This window comes from Pieris rapae, chromosome 7 (genome assembly GCF_905147795.1).
Source record: "Pieris rapae chromosome 7, ilPieRapa1.1, whole genome shotgun sequence".
Classification (NCBI taxonomy): domain Eukaryota; kingdom Metazoa; phylum Arthropoda; class Insecta; order Lepidoptera; family Pieridae; genus Pieris; species Pieris rapae.
Window position 1 is genome coordinate 4,916,688 of NC_059515.1, and position 14,442 is coordinate 4,931,129.

Genomic DNA, 14,442 nt, shown 5'->3' on the forward strand with positions numbered 1-14,442 from the left:
ACTTAACTTCCACACATCTTCAGAGTGTCAGTGTTGACGAGATGTTATCGGGTCATCAGGAGAAAACACTTCATTTTTAAACCTGAGCTTTTGGGCAACACGAACGATTAGCGTATCTTCCCGGGAGAGGTTTTTCTTGGCCGAGCCTTTCTAAGAACATTTTCAACAGTTCCATGTGGTGGAATGCATTAAAAACTTTTTTAACAGAACAATTTAAATTCTTCAGTTCATCCACTTTATGATTTGCCTACTTGACGCGTCACAACTTTTATTTTTGCCTATTTTCAAAATAAAATCTTTAGATTAAGTTTTAAATTGCCGCCAAAATAAAAGAAAAAGTCAAGAAAGACATATTCTGCAATTTAAAAAAATAACGATGTTTGGATTTTTTTATGTTTTTAAGTAGCGGCCAATAACAGAAAATAAACATTGTTAAAATATATGAAAATAATTTAAAAAAGATATGCCCCGGGTGAGGATCGAACTCACGACCTTAAGATTATGAGACTTACGCGCTGCCTACTGCGCCACCGAGGCTATTGCTTCAGGGTGTAAAATAGCTATTGACATTTATTACAGTTTTATAAATGTATTTATCTAGTTTTATATACACCATAATATGTAAAGAAAATCTTTAAAAGTAAAGTTTTGCATTTTATTCGGTAAATTAATTATAAAACTTTTTTTATGTTCCGTACTTTCTCGGAATGGTATGATCTTTTCTTGAAGGCTCCTCAGTTTTATGTAGAAATACCTCTTCTACTCTGGCACTTTGCCCTGCCTTAAAAAGCGCTGAAAGGTTTAATGTTTTAATGTACACGCGTCTGATGACCTAATTATATATATGATTACGCAGAAATATATATACTTACTTCACCCTACAAAAGTTAGGATTAGAAACCATACTATTATGTAACCTACTTTTTTGACCCGAATTATATCCAATTGTAACACTGTCAACACATAATTCGATAACCCAAAGAGGCTAAATACTATTATAATAGCTAGAGTTTACAAAATAAAATATAATAGTTTATTTAAGGTCGATTTCGTCAATTCAATGCATTTTTTATAAATTTTGTGGTGCTCACTTGGGTGTTAAATTCTTAAACTACAAAAGTCATAACAAATTATAATAATTAACTAATAAGGCCAACGACCTTATCGCTTTCAAACGATCTCCCAGCAAACTATAAATATAAAATTAAATAAGGTGCAAAACAACATGGGAGATACAAATATAAACATAAAGATAAAACAAGCAATTAAAACAGATATAACCAAATAAAAACAAATGAATGACGATATCAAAATTATAATGTTGGGGTACCCTGGGGACAAGTAATGCACATTAGAGATTTAACGGAAGATAGAGAGAAGGAACAGAAGAGAAATGAATTCCATATCCCTAGGATTGAGTAGAGATCTAGCGATACCCTATAAGATTACCATAGAAACAATGGGAAGCTAAAAAAGGTTATATATTATAACGTATAATGGTTAATTAATAAGTTTGAACACAAACAATCAAAACGTATATCCGACAAATGAATTTTATTACGAACCTTCAACTTTAAGACTTTTTTAATACAACGTAGAAATCTAGGTCGTACTTTAGCAACGTTGAATTCACCTCCGAACCTCCTTGCAAAATATCTTCAGAGAAAACGGAACCAATCGTTGCCTTGTGTATCGTTTTTTTTTATAGAACAGGGGGCAAACGGGCAGGAGGCTCACCTGATGTTAAGTGATATTAATTTATATAATATAAATATATCGTTAATTTCATTACATTGTAATAAGCGGAAGGTGTATGAAAAACGGCAAAAAATAGCAAAATTTTTGTTGCAATAACAATATTAGTAATTAAAATTACATGTGTATATAAATATATATATAATTTCGGCCAGAAGAATAGAAATGTTTGAAATTTATTAATTAAAAAAATGTTTTATATATGCACCTACAAAAATCATGTAAATATAGAAAAGTGTTGGGTTTCAGGGTGATCTTGCTGTATTAAATTCATTTCGTATTGGAACTATAAGGAAGTTTAGACCGACAAAAACAAATATTTGCATCCAAACTAGAGTCAAAAACCACAGCGAAATGGAAAATCAAGCGAAATAAAATGTGGCGATCCGCCGTATCAAAGAAATTTGAATAACCCTCAACAAATTTATAAAGTAAAAATATCTATTTTGAACACATGGGCCTTTTTTTTAAATTTATTTTATTATTCTTTATTACTCAAGATGTCATATGGAGCATGGTGTAATGGTTGCAGCTCCTTACAAAAGTTGTTTAAAAAACTTGGCGATTAAAAAGAGCGGCGGAGAGTATATTGTTCTCTTCGGTTCTACGTCCTTGATTTGAGAACTGGCAGTAAATGTAAAATTAGAATCATTTAATGTATATTTCTTTTTTTGACGTTCATAAGTGTACATTATGTTACCTACATGAATAAATAATTTTTGCTTTTGATTTGATTTTTTAAAACTTTTTTAAATAATTTAAACAATTTTCGTATAAGTAGGAGACGTAGCAGATTTCTGGGTGATGCTCAAAGTGCTTTTGTTACAAATTAATACTAATACTTGGATACGTAACCGGAACGACATTACTTAATATCCCTTTTGATCTCGGTTAGTGAAAGGTTCGCTTTCGTACGCAGCTCTACGAACTACATTACACGTAAACAACTGAATTGGAACCAAAAGTATACAAAAATATTTTTCTTTTTCTTTATTTTATACTTCGATAATACCCTGCCCCATACTCCGTTTCCTGTAATCAATTGACCTATTTCCGGCATTCAAAGTAAGGACCAACTAGGTTAGGAGCAGCAATTAAATTATTATTATTTTACATAAAAAAATGGCAACACTATCGATTTCCGCTGTTAAAAGGTCTGTTCCGTAATTCCTTTTGAATATTTCGCTCCAACCTTATAATTTCTTGACCATAAACAGGTGTTTGTTATTGCAGTTTTATTTTTATAAATTGTTTAAAAAGCAATAATTGTGGTGAATAATTGTAATTTAATTTATAATGATATTTTACTGATAATTATTACACACTTTAAAATTATTTTTGCACACCACCTTTTGCAATTTCAAATTCGTTTGCCCAATTAATAGACATACTTGCTTTAGTCAACATTTCAAATTGTTTCAGTTATTTTGAAATGGTCATAGAACAATTCTCAAGATACCGACAGCGCGAACTATGACTCACATAGGTTTAGGCTTTACCAGTCGAATGTATGATGTATTGGATTTTTACATTGTGTTAAATTACGCTAAGTCTTAACTATCAAATATAGATAGTCTTATCTTCTCATAAGACACTACAATTAGTTTACATTATCCATATATTTCATCTTTTTATTTATTTTCTTTTCTGGTTGGCGAACGTGTTAACATGAAGCAAATGTATTAAAAGTTCTAAATAAAGATAATCTGATTTCTGACTTTACAAAACTTCGCTTCACTGATATTTAACGTAATTCTAAGGAGAAAATATAGGTTCGTTAGTATAATAAAAAATCTAATACGTTCCAAAAATAGTTTTAGTTGAATAATTCCAGCATCTAGTGGGAAAGTCAATCGCTGAGTCAACTAGACTGTTCAGTCCTATGTACCGTGTTATTATACTGTATCGAATATCAAATCCCGTACTAGAGTATCACAAGTTAGGCAATAATCCAATGAGTGTATTACGCAGGTTGTGTAACTGTGGGGTGACTGCTCGCTGTAATCTCATTTGCTCTGTGACGTCGAATGGCTTCTCGGTTTTTACCTATCTGATTATGCAGACACGCCTAGGTGCTATTGTGATTGAAAACTAATATTAATAATTCGAAATTAATTTTTTACAAGGTTTTAAATCATTGCATCTGTTTAGTAGCGTATCTGTTGAGTAAAGTACCTGGCAGTTTACTTGTTAATTTATATTATCCGAACTTATATTATTATTACCTTTCTTTTTGGCTCTTTATTTTTCAGTTTTATTTATAGAATTTCGCGTTCAGTCAGAAATGGAAAGTGAAACAATGACTTTTAACTGTAAATTTGTATGATTGCAGTTTAATATTTACATTTATTATTTCTGTGTATGCCACCTGTATTCAATATTTTTTTTAGATAGAGAGATAAGGATTTTATCTTTTCAACCTTTTTCCTATTAAAATATTCAATTTACACGCAAAACCCTTGTGTCAATTGGTAGACCTAGATATTTGTAATTGCGTTATACCAATGTAGGTTACCTTCCGATAGTACTTAAGTAGGTAGAAGAAGCCCTAGAATTACACTATAGGTAAATTTACAGTTTATACTGGTAAAATGCATGTGTAATGAACACGTGGGCTGGCAAGAATGTCATAACTGCGTAGTATTCTATAAAAAAAACTGTACAACCTCTGGATAATAGCGTCTTAAATGCATACTTACGTACATACACACCAATGGTATTTGAATGTATTAAAAATTGTTATTCCATTAATTGTAAGAAATAAATGAACTAAGATATTAAATAAAATGTTGATGTTATAATTTGACAATTTCCATGTCTTCAAGCAAAGATGCTGCAGCCACTGTTGAACCGTCACCAATATGTAGTAACAATTGCAAAGAAGAAATATATTAAACTGCATATTTGTATTTCTTAATCTAGTTTATTTCTTTTATTTTTATTATATAAGTTATTTTCTTTGATCGTTTTTTTATATTTATAACGTTTCCCTTTAAAATGTTGTGCACACTTATTATTAGACATGCATGTATTGTTTTTTGGTATATCGTGTGTTTTTTGAATGTTTCGTTAGTGTGCCTTTGTAAAATAAAAAAAAATACGACGTAAATTCTATTAGAAATACATTTTTAAATTATTTTTATAATGTATTCGGAGGAATGAAAATAAACTACTTTAATGGCCAATTATCTAATTATAGCTCTTTGAAAGCGAACAATTTATGATATCGTTAAATTTTAGTATCGATGTAACATCTGCTCGTTTACACGAATATCATGCAATTTCTCTAAATAATCTAAGATAGCGTATGAATGTTTACAAATGCTCCAAGGTGCGTGAGACCTTGCATTACAATAAGCGAAAAATAAACTAGCACTGAGCGCAATCTAAATGGGCAACACATGTTAAGTAATTAAAACGCATGCGTCGCGAAGTCTGCAATGTCATCTCACTTCTGGTTTCTGAACGCCTTTTACTGTGCATCCCTCCGATATTATAAAAGATAGTATTACGCGCCGCGCGCCCGCAGTTCGATACGCGCCATCGAGTGAGTCGCACGCTCCTCTAATGCAATAGTGGTACTTCCACGCGCTTACAGAGATGGAGGGGATACCTCCTAACCAGAGCATGCCTGAACCCGACGAAGGCATAACTTCCGACCGTCGTCCGTCCACCGACGAAAATGCTGACCTTTCAGACACGGCTTCCGAAGCCGGCTCCGGCGGTGGAAAAGATTCTGGCTGCGAAGTCGCTCCCGACCCACAGGAACCGCCATACGCACCACCCGACGAGGAACTAGCCAACCGTATAGCCTCCCAAGTGGAGTTCTACTTCTCGGATGCTAATATTACTAAAGACGCCTTCCTGCTTAAGCACGTGCGAAGAAATAAGGAAGGATATGTCTCTTTAAAATTGATATCCAGTTTCAAACGAGTAAAACATCTTACAAAGGATTGGCGAGTGGTTGCAGAAGCCTTGAAGAAGTCTACAAAATTGGAAATTAATGAAGCGGGAACTAAATTACGTCGAATCGATCCTCTTCCCGCATATGATGAGACGACACCGTCAAGGACAGTAGTAGCTGTGAAGATGCCTATAGATCGCCCGTCAGTAGAAAATGTGTCAAGGTTATTTGCGGGCTGTGGTGAAATTGCTTTGGTTAGAGTTCTACGTCCTGGAAATCCAGTTCCTGCTGATGTCCGGCAGTTCCTAAATAAAAATCCCAGTCTTGTTAATTGTGTGTGTGCGTTGGTTGAGTTTACAGAATCTGAAGCAGCTCGAAGTGCATTAAAGCTTCAGACCTCTGAAGAAGATGGTATGAAAGTGTATGAGTTAAACGGAGTCCCTCGGGAACCGAAAAGGAAAACTCCGATTCGCCGTGCAACACCGAGGCGTCATGAATGTGAATATTCATCTTGCTGTAGTGGATCAGAACCTGAATTTGACTACAGATATGTCGCACCATTCTACAGAAGGAATTCAAGTGGATTTTTCACGCCACGTTCTCCCGAAATTCAAACATGGGTGCCCCGTCGGCAATCGACTTGCAGTCATAGCTCAGATTCTGGAGTTTCTTTCTTCTGTGGTTCTCGCCGTGCTTCTCAAGCGAGTACCGGAAGTGCAAGTAGCGCTGAAGGCTGGTTGTCAAGAAGGCTCTCAGGTTGTTCGTTGTCAGGAACAGAATGTGGTGGCAGGAGGTTATCCTGCACTCCCCGTTTTGAACCTCGAACTCCTTTAGTTCCGGACGGCACAAGGGGTTTCCATGCGGCCTCCCGTCAGCGTAGAATCTCGGACCTTGCGTTATATTCGCGCTAGAAAGCGTCCGCCAACCGTGACACCTTTCTAATCACGATGGATAACTTACCTTTCACGTTATGCCTGCTAGGTTCAACAACGAGGAAGTGAAGTACGTGTGTTAGTTGTAAGATTATAATATCTCCATTTTGTGAAGTTACCTAAATGTCGTTAATTCGGCGTATGTGATCGCTCATTTATTTAGAATAGTTGTTTAATTTATTACATCTAGTTTTTAATTTATTAGTATTTATTACCGCGTATTTATTGCGGCTTGGACGTGCGCTGTGGGCGAGTTTTCATCCATGTATGTCAGAGTTGTGAGCACAAAATTAAAACAAACAAAGTCGACATCCAAGAGAATGTAGGCTCAAATCTGGAATGCAAGATACTGAAATGACAGAGCGTGGGGTTTCGTAAATACAGCTGAATGCATTTACATAATATGTCGTAAAGATGAAACGCTGCTATCTGGTGTTGGCGTGCTTTATTGGTGGCCACAATGCGCGAACGCAAAACCGTCCATTGTAATATTAAGTCATAATCTTAAGTCAGTCGCGCCATCATACTTTCATTTGATTTGTAATGTTATGTTTTAAGTTTTGTTGTGATTTTATATGTAAAGTTATGTAACCGTAAGTGAAAGTTATAGCATTCGAAGCGATACGAACGCGTCGGCTGCAATACTTTCTCACTTACGCTTTTTTATTTATTATCTTTTGAGGAAGATTTTTTTATCTAAATTGGCTTTTGGCACAATGTTTTCTGGTGCTTTTTGCGTCTCCTCTGCTATTGTAAAATAAATAAGTTTTTTCGAAAGAGTTTTTTTTAATTCAACCTTGATGATAGAAAGCTTCTCTCGACCCTGGTTACCTTGACTGATCTGGTGACAGATCAGATTTGCATAACAGAATTAGGTTGTGAGAAGTGAAAAGTTGTGAAATTAGTTTGAATATACATAAACCGTATTCATTTAAACAACCATGCCATTGAGTGTTTTCCTCCAGAAAAGTAAATAGCTTTGTTAGTTTGTTTGCTAAAACAGTTTATTTTTTTTATACGTGCCATTGTGATACCGTTAAAACTACGTTTACAAGATTTCAAATAAGAACACAATGATAAAGCTAGACGAGCCAATATCATAGCTATAAAAACAATTTATGTATTTAGTATGCAAGAAAAAATTGGTTAATTGTAGTAATATTATGAATTCATATTATTTATTATGTATTTGAGGTATTCAATTCAGATTTAAGTACAGATAGCGTGATTAGCTAACACGCTATAATATTAAGCAGTTACAATAATTAAGATTTCTAATTTAATTATTTATTGCCACCAAAGGTCGGTTGGTTTGAAATTCACTATACAGATTTGCTTTTAGCTTTTTGTGAATGTTAATTAATGTACTACTTTTAATAAGATGTCCATGATCCTTCATTTTATAAACATCGCCTCCAGTAGGATATTGAAAATGACCAAAAACCACGCCAAGATTTTCTTAGGAAAAGTCGATCTAAATAGTTTAGCTTCTGTTTGGGTCTGTTTGAGTCATGTTTAACATATTGTGCATCAGTTTGTTTGGAGTGGCTTTCTTACGTAAGTAGATATCTTTGTGACTTAAATTCTCGACATAAGAATGAATCGAATTACCACTATTACTTCTATACTAAAAACGTTTTGACTTTGCTTTGTATGTGACCTTTTTTGCAACTGGTCAGTCAATGAACAAATTCTTATCTTCAAAAATGACAACCTTATCTAGCTAATTTATAGTCCATGCATACATTTTTTGATTAGACAAACATTCGTGAGAGATTTGACCTTGACATGATATGTTTGATTAAGTGCAGGTCATTAATGTGATTCAGGGTCTGTCACGAATTTACACTCGAATTTCGGCTATTATTACTGATTAGTAACTTATCATTTATGGACCGATGAATCTCTGCGTTGGATGCGTGCCAAAAGTTTAATTATCTACACATAACTAAATAAAATTGTGTTAAATGTCAATCAGTTTTAACTTACAGGTCTGAATTAAATTTATAGAAAAATTGATTTATGTTAACTTAACTTGAATACCTAACTGCTATTTTAGCAGTAGCAGCAGATATTTTTATAATATTTATGTTTACATTGTTAGAGAAATTTTACAACCTACAATATTTGATACATATAATATATTATGGGATTTAGGAAATGACGTGCGGGACCACTTCGTCAGCAACACTCTTTAAATATATTTTAAAGGCACTTTTTCCGGGGACTCTCGGGATGAACATCCTTCCTTCGCATCACTACATTTCACAAGTTTAAAAAAAAATTCAAAGAAAACGTTAAGGCCTTTAATAAGTTTTCTGACTCCTCCAGAGTTATTATTGTATTTATTTGTTGCTCCAAGTCGCACCTGGCAGCTACGATGATTTAAATATTAGCTGACACCTTCGTAAAAAAATGCAGTAGACAATAAAGGCGTTCATTCCTACGCAAGTAACCTACACATGAAATCGGACTAATCTCCGATTTAGTAATTATACCGTATTTTTTTTATAAGTGACACATTTTTCATTAACATCTTCATAAATTGATCCGTAGCTTTACCTAATTTATTATTCATTCGGTTAGATTAAAAATTAGTTATGCTAATTACGGATTGGTAGCAAAGATTATAAATCGAGATGCTCTCGGTATTTTTTGATAACAGAATAACCCATTCTATATTCAGAAGAGACTCTTCAACTGTTTCAACTGTTATCGCGAAGCAGAAGTTTTCCTGGTGTGATCTTACGTGTTCTCGTAGCCATTTTTGGGATGAATGTCAAAGCAGGACTAACATGGCAAATAAAGAGGTAAGGTTTTTCTAAGTTACTTATATTTTGAAGTATTTCAATCTTTTGGTAATCTTCAGCGGAAAACCTAAATAAAGCCACAGACAACCGTTCATGTTCTTATAAAACAAAATCAACTTTTTATTAAGGAAATTACACACTTAAAAAAATCTCCTTGAAAAGTTAAGTTTTTGTTACTTCAAATAATCTTAATGATGAATGGAATTTACCATTGGCAAAAGGCGGACTTTGATCCTATTGTGATTATTTAGATATCTATAATGTAGTTTAGATGGTTTAACGGTAATGAGCTTCGTAATGATATAATTGGCAGTACAAAAAATTTAACACTACAATATAGTCCTACATTCAACGCACAATTACTTGGATTTGGGGTAGCTTAAAAATCAATTAATGTCAGTAAAAAATGTCATTTACTGATTTCAATGACAATGCACTGGGCACATATACATAAATACATACTAATATTCTTAAATACCCCAGAAGTGAAGTGTCTATAAAAAAATTAGCAACACATACACAACATAATTATATGAGTTAAGTATGTAATTTTATTTAATATACAAAGACGGGTATAGCGATGGGGGAGAAATAAGATAATAAAATACTTTATATAGTTATAATTTTTGAATTGAATTTGAATTTGAATAATATAATGGTTTATATGAATAAATATATGTTAAAATACATTTTGCAAATATTTTATATTAATATAGTGTTATTACCCGTTTAATGTAAAAATACACATGTATTTAGTTTCGGCAAGCATTGCCGTCGTAAATTATTCAATTAAACTTGTGAAATTTACCAATGTATTGATAAAAGGCCATATTTTTTAAGTTCAATACATCTTATGAATTGTATTATGATGTCAGGGTCTGACCCCTATCAGCCGAAAGAACAACAGGAAATGCACCGGAAGTCTTATACATAATATCATCAATTAATAATGTCAGCTGATTGTAGTCGTAAAAAAAGTTGACAATTACTTCGTTATATATAAAATTATTTGTAATTAGTTAATTCAAAATTACTGGGTTGAGTTAAATAATAATTACCATTTGAAAGTTACATTATTCAAATGGCTAAATGCAAGCGGAACTCAGATCTGAAAACAGATTGCAAAATACATTCAAAGATGCATATTTTTAACTACAATTTTGGGTCGAGCCAAGTAAATGAGGGTGATTACTCTTAACTACCCCAGAGGCCAATTAAACTATATATAATAATAGTTAATCTTAATAAGGTAGTCAAAAAAAATAGTTAAATAGAAAACCAATCACATTACTATCTTGGTCTCAGTACCTCAGTACTTTGTATTGTAATAACTAGGAAGATAATTTCAAAGTTAATATAGAGAAATACTCGAACATATGAGCGAGCAAATGCCATGGAATGGTGAATGTTCTAATACAGTACTAACATTAATACATGTGAAGACCACATGATATTATTTACTAAATATTATGTATTATCTAAGGCGAGAGGTCAGGGACGGTTCACGGACGCCACGAGGTCACAATCTGCGAAGAGGAAGTTGTCATTGTTTACGCATTATGCTCGATGCATTTCAATTTAGTTGTCACGTCCGTGATATAATTTAACCGCAAATGAATGAATCTTATTTAATGTTAAATAGAAGTAATTTTTTTTTAATTACTATTAACACCATTGTATTATTAAATTAGATATATTTTTATTTGAGCAGTGTAGGCCTAGTGGCTTCAGCGTGCGATTCTCATGCCTGAGGTCGTAGGTTCGATCCCGGACTGTGCACCAATGGACTTTCTATGTGCGCATTTAACATTTGCTCGAACGGGGAAGGCAAACATCGTGAGGAAACCGACATGTCTTAGACCCAAAAAGTCAACGGCGTGTGTCAGGCACTTGAGGCTGATTACCTACTTGCCTATTAGATTTAAAAATGATCATGAAACAGATTCAGAAATCTGAGGCCAGGACCTAAAGAGGTTGTAGCGCCACTGATTTATTTCATATTTTTATTTTCCAACCAACGCACAAGTAACCGAACTACGTCTGGCATAGTATATTTTAAGTGTCGCATAAAGGAAATGAAAATTCAAACGTTATTTATTACAGCGTATTTGAATACATATTTTATGTGTTGCTAAATTCTCTCTCTGAAGTAGTCTGTGGTACTCCAGACAAACCTCCTTGTTCAATAAAATAAATCGGTTTAAATTTAACGTTTTACCTTTTACTACTACTATTCTTCAGAGAAAAGATATCTTTTTCTTAAGAGTGCAAGTTTTAGTTTTAAATTGTCACAAAAATCGAGTTGATGTTGGTCAAAACTTATAAATAAACTTGACTTTGACTTTTATATGCACAATTACTGTTTATATTTGCCGATATGTATAAAATGAACGTGTACATCCTTGAAGAAAATTAAAGGCGTTCACCAAATAGTATGTTTATTTACACGTAATTGATAGTAATAAAAATATGGTTTGAACAACGCGTATAGTTTTTACGATCGCTTACCGGATTCGCTTAACATGAAAATAACGTTAAAGTAAATAAATAGTTCTACAATCTTTGCCCTTTACATTGACATTATATAGATGAGGATATAGAACGAACTTCATACAGGATCTCCAACACATCATTTTAGCAACGTAAAATAAAATACACTTAGTTAACAAACTGGTTTTTTCAGTCATAGGTACTATTGCGTAAATTAAATAAGGTTTTAAAAAAAAGTTTTTAAGCTGAACAGAATCTGTCTTAACTAAAGTGCTCATCTGTAGCATTGTATCTTTCATCAGAGCCCAAACCTAATTTGACAGAAACAGAGTGCGTTATTTAAAGTATATATATATATATATATATATACATTTTCACATTATACTACATACTATATATTTATGTTTACGCACCCGCACAGGGTCCAAGTATTGGTCAACCTATCATTGCCGTAAATTATTCATTTTTATAAGGCACACTAACGAAACACATAAATACTTACAGAGAATGTGAGTTGAAGTGTATCAATGACAAATGTGCACAACATTGAGGATATTACAATGATAAAAGATAAAATAAATTATTCAATAAAAATAAAACATAATAAACTAGATTAAGAAATACAAATATGCCATTTAATAAATTGCTACTTTGCAATTGTTGTTATTGGTGTTGGATCAACAGTGGCTTCAGCATATTACGCCCCAAGACATGGAGGCTGTTAGAAAATGGCACTGCTTCGAATGTATTACAGATCTAGATTTATTTAAAAGAGCATCTATATATTTATCCTAGTTATTATTTATACAGATCCGAGATCTTTAACGAGCAACTTTAGGATCGACAAATGCCGATTAGCCAGCCTAGGGACGCTAGGGAAAATAGGCCATTGACTTCGAAGAGATTCCAATTATGTCCCCAAGCAGGCACTTGATTGGAACCAGCACGCGGAAGCGTTGCCGCCTCAAAATCCTGGCGTCGTACAGTTGAAGATGACAAAGATGAAAAACTTGGATCTAGTTAAATACAGGCTCAAGAGTCAAAACCGAACGCGATGGAGACTTACATTGGACGCTGTCTACCCCATCTAGGGGTTTTTTTAATAGAACAGGGGGCAAACGGGCAGGAGGCTCACCTGATGGTAAGTGATACCGCCGCCCATGGACACTCTCCATGCCAGAGGGCTCGCGAGTGCATTACCGGCCTTTTAAGAAGTGGTACGCTCTTTTCTTGAAGGGCCCTAAGTGTAATTGGTTCGGAAATACTTCCGTTATAAGACATTCAGTCTAAATATATGTATGTCTACAGTATACAGATTATACTTGTCATTAATAGGTTTTTGCACATACCTTTTAGCTGAATACAGTTTAAGTTGAGAGTCCGCAATAAAAATCCACATGCAAAATGTGTTTTACATATATAATAAGGGAAACGTGTAACTTTTCATAGATTTCTAATACTAACCGGATTAATAAAACTTCGATCGACATTTCCGGAATAAAATGTATTCGTTAGTTATTTTTCATTATTTGATATTATGTAAAACCGTTCTGTTTATATATTAACTGCTTTAATGTATTAAGACTTGATATACGCTAGTTGAAAGATTCTCATGAAAATTTAATAAAATCACATTGTATATTAATGAAAAGGCATTGGTCATGAAGGTCGTGAGTTTCAGACACTAATTTTTACCCGTTTTTCATATAAGATCCTCTTTTGTTCTAAACGTAAACTTAATTCTTAGATATAGATTATAATCAAATTTTCCTTCTATGCTTGCGGTTTCACAAATTGGTTTTACCATTTGTGTAGGTACATATTTGCAAAAGCAATTTAATTGTAGACCACAGCCATAAATCGATTTACGGTCATCACGAGAAAAAGTAATTTATTACTTAATTATATCGACGATATGATTATAATAATGTGAATTGTGTAAGCTAATAAATAAATAACGTTATATAACTACACCAGTTCAACGCTCTTATGCATTGTGTAAAACTTTTTTATTACTTTTGTAAAGGCGAAGATTGTTGGGTTATTTAATAACCCAATATATTAACGGTTTTTAATATGGAAATATAATTATATCATATTTATTTACAAATATTTTATCTGACCATCACTCAATAGTAGAAGAAAAAGTAAATAGAGATATTTTTATATTAGCCTAAAAAATATATTGTTTGGACTAAATTAAAGTATTAAGATACGAGTACCTTCAAAAACATTTAACGTGTATTTATAAATTTTTATACAATTTTGTACTACGTTTATTACGTAGTTATATTCGCCTTAAACACAACACTTAGTTAGTGTTTACTTTCACCAGTTGTGATGGTGAATTACTTCGTATCGGTGATCTTTTTGGAATCGAGAAATGTTGCTCAATATAAACACTATAATTTTAACTTTTAATAATCGTTATCTATTTTAAAAAAACTAATTCTTTTATCACTTACATTCTATATACATATTTATTTAGTTTAAAGTCTTTAAATTATCTTTGGTTAGTTTCTAAACTTTTCGGATGTCAAACGAAAACTTA

At 33.0% G+C, this 14,442-nt stretch overlaps 1 protein-coding gene and 1 non-coding gene across 2 annotated transcripts; one reads left to right on the forward strand and one right to left on the reverse strand.

Annotated features, from left to right (window-relative positions):
• Positions 1–464: 464 nt before the first annotated feature.
• Trnam-cau lies at positions 465–537 on the reverse strand. The gene has a single exon. It is a non-coding gene; the product is annotated as a tRNA-Met (tRNA).
• Positions 538–5,261: 4,724 nt separating this feature from the next.
• LOC110995144 (la-related protein 6) lies at positions 5,262–7,368 on the forward strand. The gene has a single exon (XM_022262159.2). The coding sequence runs from the start codon at positions 5,356–5,358 to the stop codon at positions 6,568–6,570; it is 1,215 nt and encodes a 404-aa protein (XP_022117851.1). The 5' UTR covers positions 5,262–5,355; the 3' UTR covers positions 6,571–7,368.
• Positions 7,369–14,442: the final 7,074 nt, after the last annotated feature.